Source organism: Balaenoptera musculus, chromosome 17 (assembly GCF_009873245.2).
Source record: "Balaenoptera musculus isolate JJ_BM4_2016_0621 chromosome 17, mBalMus1.pri.v3, whole genome shotgun sequence".
Lineage (NCBI taxonomy): Eukaryota > Metazoa > Chordata > Mammalia > Artiodactyla > Balaenopteridae > Balaenoptera > Balaenoptera musculus.
This window is the reverse complement of record NC_045801.1, coordinates 30,059,050-30,068,036: the sequence shown is the minus strand read 5'-3', so window position 1 is coordinate 30,068,036 and position 8,987 is coordinate 30,059,050. Positions and strand designations below refer to the sequence as shown.

Below are 8,987 nucleotides of genomic sequence, written 5' to 3'. Positions count from 1 at the left end.
TCATATCAAGCATCTTTTCTGACCACAACACTATGAGATTAGAAATCAATCACAGGGAAAAAAACGTAAAAAACACAAACACATGGAGGCTAAACAATACGTTACTAAATAACCAAGAGATCACTGAAGAAATCAAAGAGGAAATCAAAAAAGACCTACAGACAAATGACAATGAAAGCACGATGATCCAAAACCTATGGGATGTGGTAAAAGCAGTTCTAAGAGGGTAGGTTATAGCTATACAAGCCTATCTCAAGAAACAAGAAAAATCTCAAATAAACAATCTAACCTTACACCTAAAGGAACTAAAGAATGAAAAACAAACAAAACGCAAAGTTAGCAGAAGGAAAGAAATCATAAAACTCAAGAGCAGAAATAAATGAAATAGAAACAAAGAAAACAATAGCAAAGATCAATAAAACTAAAAGCTGGTTCTTTGAGAAGATAAACAAAGTTGATAAACCATTAGCCAGACTCATCAAGAAAAAGAGGGAGAGGACTCAAATCAATAAAATTAGAAACGAAGAAGGAGAAGTTCCAACGGACACTGCAGCAATACAAAGCATCCTAAGAGACTACAAGCAACTTTATGCCAATAAAATGGACAACCTGGAACAAATGGACAAATTCTTAGAAAGGTATAACCTTCCAAGACTGAACCAGGAAGAAATAGAAAATATGAACAGACCAATCACAAGTAACGAAATTGAAACTGTGATTAAAAATCTTCCAACAAACAGAAGTCCAGGACCAGATGGCTTCACAGGTGAATTCTATCAAACATTTAAAGAAGAGCTAACACCCATCCTTCTCAAACTCTTCTAAAAATTTGCAGAGGAAGAAACACTCCCAAACTCATTCTATGAGGTCACCATCACCCTGATACCAAAACCAGATAAAGATACTATAAAAAAAGAAAACTACAGACCAATATCACTGATGAATATAGATGCAAAAATCCTCAACAAAATACTAGCAAACAGAATCCAACAACACATTAAAAGGATCATACACCACGATCAAGTGGGATTTATCCCAGGGATGCAAGGATTCTTCAATATACGCAAATCAATCAATGTGATACACCATATTAACAAACTGAAGAAGAAAAACCATATGATCATCTCAATAGATGCAGAAGAAGCTTTTGACAAAATTCAACACCCATTTATGATAAAAACTCTCCAGAAAGTGGGCATAGAGGGAACCTACCTCAACATAATAAAGGCCATATATGACAAACCCACAGCAAACATCATTCTCAATGGTGAAAAACTGAAAGCATTTCCTCTAAGATCAGGAACCAGACAAGGATGCCCACTCTCACCACGATTATTCAACATAGTTTTGGAAGTCCAAGCCACGGCAATCAGAGAAGTAAAAGAAATAAAAGGAATATAAATTGGAAAAGAAGAAGTAAAACTGTCACTGTTTGCAGATGACATGATACTGATACTATATAGACAGAATCCTAAAGATGCACCAGAAAACTACTAGAGCTAATCAATGAATTTGGTAAATTTGCAGCATACAAAATGAATGCACAGAAATCTCTTGCATTCCTATACACTAATGATGAAAAATCTGAAAGAGAAATTAAGGAAACACTCCCATTTACCATTACAACAAAAAGAATAAAATACCTAGGAATAAACCTACCTAGGGAGACAAAAGACCTGTATGCAGAAAACTATAAGACACTGATGAAAGAAATTAAAGATGATACCAACAGATGGAGAGATATACCATGTTCTTGGATTGGAAGAATCAATATTGTGAAAATGAGTATACTACCCAAAGCAATCTACAGATTCAATGCAATCCCTACCAAATTACCAATGGCATTTTTTACGGAACCAGAACAAAAAATCTTAAAATTTGTGTTGAGACACAAAAGATTCCGAATAGCCAAAGCAGTCTTGAGGGAAAAAAACAGAGGGGGACGAATCAGACTCCTGACTTCAGACTATACTACAAAGCTACAATAATCAAGACAATATGGTACTGGCACAAAAACAGAAATATAGATCAGGAATTTGAATTGTGTGGGCCGTTGGATGGGGCAGCTCCTGGATGGCGTGTGGCGCAGCGCGAGAAGGGAAAAGTGACACGGCCGCTCTGGAACTTCTGCCCAGCGCGCCTCGTAAAATGAATGAAAGTAAACCTGGAGGCTCACAGAATCCCAGCTTGCTATATGAGTCTACAAGCCTAAAGATCAGCCAGAGGTGAAAGCGTGGAGTTTCTAGGGTCATTTCTGAGCATGCATCCAGTCCTTGGCATGTGGTGTCCTTCTAGATTCCCTGCGTGTGTTTTCTGTCGAAAAAATGATGACTGTCCTATTAAATACGGAGAAAAGAAAACTAAGGAGAAATGGAATCTCACTGTACATTACTATTGTTTGTTGATGTCAAGTGGAATTTGGCAGAGGGGTAAAGAAGAAGAAGGAGTTTATGGTTTTCTAATAGAAGATATCAGGAAAGAAGTGACTAGGGCTTCGAAACTGAAATGCTGTATTTGCAAGAAAACTGGTGCTTCAATTGGATGTGTTGCACCCCGATGTAAACGAAGTTATCATTTCCCATGCGGACTTCAGAGAGAATGTATTTTCCACTTCACTGGCAATTTTGTGTCATTTTGTTGGAACCATCGACCTGTTCAGATAATTATATCTAATAATTATAGAGACTCCTTACCATGCACCATTTGCTTGGAATTTATTGAGCCTATTCCAACTTACAGCATATTACGAAGTCCTTGTTGTAAGAATGCTTGGTTCCACAGAGACTGTTTACAGGTTCAAGCAATAAACGCAGGAGTGTTTTTCTTTAGGTGCACAATATGCAATAATAGTGATATATTTCAGAAAGAGATGTTGAGAATGGGAATTCATATTCCTGAAAAAGATGCCCCTTGGGAATTAGAGGAAAATGCTTATCAAGAGCTTCTGCAGCACTATGAGCATTGTGATGTCCGAAGATGTCGTTGCAAAGAAGGGCGAGACCATAATGTGCCTGACAGCAAATGGGAAATAAAGCGCTGTCAGTGTTGTGGTTCTCGCGGAACACATTTAGCCTGTTCCTCACTACAATCATGGGAACAAAATTGGGAATGTTTGGAATGTAGAGGTATTCTTTACAATTCAGGCGATTTCCAAAAAGCCAAAAAACACACATTACCCAACACTAATGTGGGAATAACTGATTGTTTGTTGGAGGAATCCTCACCTAAGTTACCCAGACAGTCTCCTGGAGCCCAGCGTAAAGATCTGCTGAGGCAAGGCAGCAAATTTAGAAGAGATATTTCGACTCTAATAATAGAGCTAGGATTCCAAATTAAAAAAAAAAAACTAAAAGATTATTTATCAACAAAACCAATATCTGGAATAGTGCCTTAGATGGATTCAGAAATCAAAACTTTAATCCTTCATATACAATTGAAATAGCATATGTTAATGAAAATGATCATTTTGGAATTGAGAAGATAAACAAAATTGATAAGCCATTAGCCAGACTCATCAAGAAAAAGAGGGAGAGGACTCAAATCAATAAAATCAGAAATGAAAAAGGAGAAGTTACAACAGACACCGCAGAAATACAAAGCATCCTAAGAGACTACTACAAGCAACTGTATGCCAATAAAATGGACAACCTGGAAGAAATGGACAAATTTTTAGAAAGGTATAACCTTCCAAGACTGAAACAGGAAGAAACAGAAAATATGAACAGACCAATCACAAGTAATGAAATTGAAACTGTGATTAAAAATCTTCCAACAAACAAAAGTCCAGGACCAGATGGCTTCACAGGTGAATTCTATCAAACATTTAGAGAAGAGCTAACACCTATCCTTCTCAAACTCTTCCAAAAAAATGCAGAGGAAGGAACACTCCCAAACTCATTCTATGAGGCCACCATCACCCTGATACCAAAACCAGACAAAGACACTACAAAAAAAGAAAATTACAGACCAATATCACTGATGAATATAGATGCAAAAATCCTCAACAAAATACTAGCAAACAGAATCCAACAACACATTAAAAGGATCATACACCACGACCAAGTGGGATTTATCCCAGGGATGCAAGGATTCTTCAATATACGCAAGTCAATCAATGTGATACACCATATTAACAAACTGAAGAAGAAAAACCATATGATCATCTCAATAAATGCAGAAAAAGCTTTTGACAAAATTCAACACCCATTTCTGATAAAAACTCTCCAGAAAGTGGGCATAGAGGGAACCTACCTCAACATAATAAAGGCCATATATGACAAACACACAGCAAACATCATTCTCAATGGTGAAAAACTGAAAGCATTTCCTCTAAGATCAGGAATGAGACAAGGATGTTCACTCTCACCACTATTATTCAACATAGTTCTGGAAGTCTTAGCCACGGCAATCAGAGAAGAAAAAGAAATAAAAGGAATACAAATTGGAAAAGAAGAAGTAAAACTGTCACTGTTTGCGGATGACATGATACTATACATAGAGAATCCTAAAACTGCCACCAGAAAACTGCTAGAGCTAATTAATGAATATGGTAAAGTTGCAGGATACAAAATGAATGCACAGAAATCTCTTGCATTCCTATACACTAATGATGAAAAATCTGAAAGAGAAATTATGGAAACACTCCCATTTACCACTGCAACAAAAAGAATAAAATACCTAGGAATAAACCTACCTAGGGAGACAAAAGACCTGTATGCAGAAAACTATAAGACACTGATGAAAGAAATTAAAGATGATACCAACAGATGGAGAGATATACCATGTTCTTGGATTGGAAGAATCAACGTTGTGAAAATGAGTATACTACCCAAAGCAATATACAGATTCAATGCAATCCCTATCAAATTACCAATGGCATTTTTTACGGAGCTAGAACAAATCATCTTAAAATGTGTATGGAGTCACAAAAGACCCAGAATTACCAAAGCAGTCTTGAGGGAAAAAAATGGAGCTGGAGGAATCAGACTCCCTGACTTCAGACTATATTACAAAGCTACAGTAATCAAGACAATATGGTACTGGCACAAAAACAGAAACATAGATCAATGGAACAAGATAGAAAGCCCAGAGATTAACCCACACACCTATGGTCAACTAATCTATGACAAAGGAGGCAAAGATATACAATGGAGAAAAGACAGTCTCTTCAATAAGTGGTGCTGGGAAAACTGGACAGCTACATGTAAAAGAATGAAATTAGAATACTCTCTAACACCATACACAAAAATAAACTCAAAATGGATTAGAGACCTAAATGTAAGACCGGACACTATAAAACTCTTAGAGGAAAACATAGGAAGAACACCCTTTGACATAAATCACAGCAAGATCTTTTTTGATCCACCTCCTAGAGTAATGGAAATAAAAACAAAAATAAACAAATGGGACCTAATGAAACTTCAAAGCTTTTGCACAGCAAAGGAAACCATAAACAAGATGAAAAGACAACCCTTAGAATGGGAGAAAATATTTGCAAACGAATCAACGGACAAAGGATTAATCTCCAAAATATATAAACAGCTCATTCAGCTCAATATTAAAGAAACAAACACCCCAATCCAAAAATGGGCAGAAGACCTAAATAGACATTTCTCCAAAGAAGACATACAGACGGCCACGAAGCCCATGAAAAGATGCTCAACATCACTAATTATTAGAGAAATGCAAATCAAAACTACAATGAGGTATCACCTCACTCCTGTTAGAATGGGCATCATCAGAAAATCTACGAACAACAAATGCTGGAGAGGGTGTGGAGAAAAGGGAACACTCTTGCACTGTTGGTGGGAATGTAAATTGATACAGCCACTATGGAGAACAATATGGAGGTTCCTTAAAAAACTAAAAATAGAATTACCATATGACCCAGCAATCCCACTACTGGGCATATACCCAGAGAAAACCGTAATTCAAAAAGACACATGCACCCGAATGTTCATTGCAGCACTATTTACAATAGCCAGGTCATGGAAGCAACCTAAATGCCCATCAACAGACGAATGGATCAAGAAGTTGTGGTACATATATACAATGGAATATTACTCAGCCATAAAAAGGAACGAAATTGAGTCATTTGTTGAGAAGTGGATGGATCTAGAGACTGTCATACAGAGTGAAGTAAGTCAGAGAGAGAAAAACAAATATCGTATATTAATGCATGTATGTGGAACCTAGAAAAATGGTACAGATGAGCCGGTTTGCAGGGCAGAAGTTGAGACACAGATGTAGAGAATGGACATATGGACACCAAGGGGGGAAAACTGCGGTGGGGTGGGGATGGTGGTGTGCTGAATTGGGCGATTGGGATTGACATGTATACACTGATGTGTATAAAATTGATGCCTAATAAGAACCTGCAGTATAAAAAAACAAACAAACAAAACAACTAAAAAAAAAAAAAAGAAATATAGATCAATGGAACGAGACAGAAAGCCCAGAGATAAACCCACACACCTATGGTCAACTAATCTATGACAAAGGAGGCAAAGATATACAATGGAGAAAAGACAGACTCTTCAATAAGTGGCGGTGGGAAAACTGGACAGCTACATGTAAAAGAATGAAATTAGAACACTCCCTAACACCATACACAAAAATAAACTCATAATTGATTAGAGACCTAAATGTAAGACCAGACACTATAAAACTCTTAGAGGAAAACATAGGAAGAACACTCTTTGACATAAATCACAGCAAGATCTTTTTTAATCCACCTGCTAGAATAACGGAAATAAAAACAAAAATAAACAAATGGGACCTAATGAAACTTAAAAGCTTTTGCAAAGCAAAGGAAACTACAAACAAGACGAAAAGACAACCCTCAGAACGGGAGAAAATATTTGCAAACGAATCAACGGACAAAGGATTAATCTCCTAAATATATAAACAGCTCATGCAGCTCAATATTACAAAAACAAACAACCCAATCCAAAACTGGGCAGAAGACCTAAATAGACATTTCTCCAAAGAACACATACAGATGGCCAAGAAGCACATGAGAAGCTGCTCAACATCACTAATTAGAGAAATGCAAATCAAAACTACAATGAGGTATCATCTCACACCGGTCAGAATGGCCATCATCAGAAAATCTAGAAACAATAAATGCTGGAGAGGGTGTGGAGAAAAGGGAACACTCTTGCACTGTTGGTGGGAATGTAAACTGATACAGCCACTATGGAGAACAGTATGGAGGTTCCTTAAAAAACTAAAAATAGAACTACCATACGACCCAGCAATCCCACTACTGGGCATATACCCTAAGAAAACCATAATTCAAAAAGAGTCATGTACCAAAATGTTCACTGCAGCTCTATTTACAATAGCCAGGACATGGAAGCAACCTAAGTGTCCATCATCAGATGAATGGATAAAGAAGATGTGGCACATATATACAATGGAATATTACTCAGCCATAAAAAGAAATGAAATGGAGGTATTTGTAATGAGGTGCATGGAGTTAGAGTCTATCATACAGAGTGAAGTAAGTCAGAAGGAGAAAAACAAATACAGTATGCTAACACATATATATGGAATCTAAGGAAAAAAAAATGTCATGAAGAACCTAGTGGCAAGACGGGAATAAAGACACAGACCTACTAGAGAACGGACTTGAGGATATGGGGAGGGGGAGGGGTGAGATGTGACAGGGTGAGAGAGTGGCATGGACATATATACACTACCAAAAGTAAAATAGATAGCTAGTGGGAAGCAGCCGCATAGCACAGGGAGATCAGCTCGGTGCTTTGTGACCACCTAGAGGGGTGGGATAGGGAGGGTGGGAGGGAGGGAGATGCAAGAGGGAAGAGATATGGGAACATATGTATATGTATAACTGATTCACTTTGTTATAAAGCAGAAACTAACACACCATTGTAAAGCAATTACACTCCAATAAAGATGTTTAAAAAAAAAAAAATAGACACATGCACCCCAATGTTCATTGCAGCACTATTTACAATAGCCAGGTCATGGAAGCAACCTAAATGCCCGTCGACAGACAGATGGATAAAGAAGATGTGGTACATATATACAATGGAATACTACTCAGCCATAAAAAGGAATGAAATTGGGTCATTTGTAGAGATGTGGATGCATCTAGAGACTGTCATACAGAGTGAAGTAAGTCAGAAAAAGAAAAACAAATATCGTATGTTAACACATATATGTGGAACCTAGAAAAATGGTACAGGTGAACTGGTTTGCAGGGCAGAAATTGAGACACAGATGTAGAGAAGAAACGTATGGACACCAAGGGGGGAAAGTGGCGCGGTGGGGGCGGGGGTGTGATGAATTGGGCGATTGGGATTGACATGTATACACTGATGTGTATAAAATTGATGACTAATAATAACCTGCTGTATAAAAAAATAAATAAAATAAAATTTAAAAAGAAATACTTAACAACGAAAAACCAAACAACCTGATTCAAAATGAATAAAAGACTTGAATAGATATTTCTCCAAAGAGATACAAATGGCCAATAAGCACATGAAAAGATGCTCAACATCACCAATCATTAGGGAAATGCAAATCAAAACTGCAACGAGATACCACCTTACACCCATTAGGATGGCTACTATCAAAAAAATAGAATATGAGTGTTTGCAAGGACATGGAGAAATTGACACCCTTGTGTACTACTGGTGGAAATTGCTGCAGTCACTACGGAAAACAGTATGGTGTTTCCTCAAGTAATTAAAGATAGAATTACTATATGATCCAGCAATTCCACTTCTGCGCATATACCCCAAAGAATTGAAAGTAGGATCTCAAAGAGATATTTGTACACCCATGTTAATAGCAGCATTATTCGTAATAACTAAACCATGGAAGCAACTCAAGTGTCCATCAGTGGATGAACGGATAAGCAAAATGTGGATATACATGCAATGGAATATTGTTCAGTCTTAAAAAGGAAGGAGATTCTGCAGTATTACAACATGGATGAACCTTGGGGACATTAT

At 37.2% G+C, this 8,987-nt stretch overlaps 1 protein-coding gene across 1 annotated transcript; it reads left to right on the top strand.

Moving 5' to 3' along the window:
• Positions 1–2,308: 2,308 nt before the first annotated feature.
• On the top strand, positions 2,309–3,480 carry LOC118883810 (G2/M phase-specific E3 ubiquitin-protein ligase-like; the record flags this gene model as incomplete). The annotated part of the gene is given in 2 exon segments (XM_036830951.1): positions 2,309–3,334; positions 3,337–3,480. Coding segments are annotated over 2 exon segments (1,074 nt in total), but the record flags the coding sequence as incomplete, so codon positions are not given.
• Positions 3,481–8,987: the final 5,507 nt, after the last annotated feature.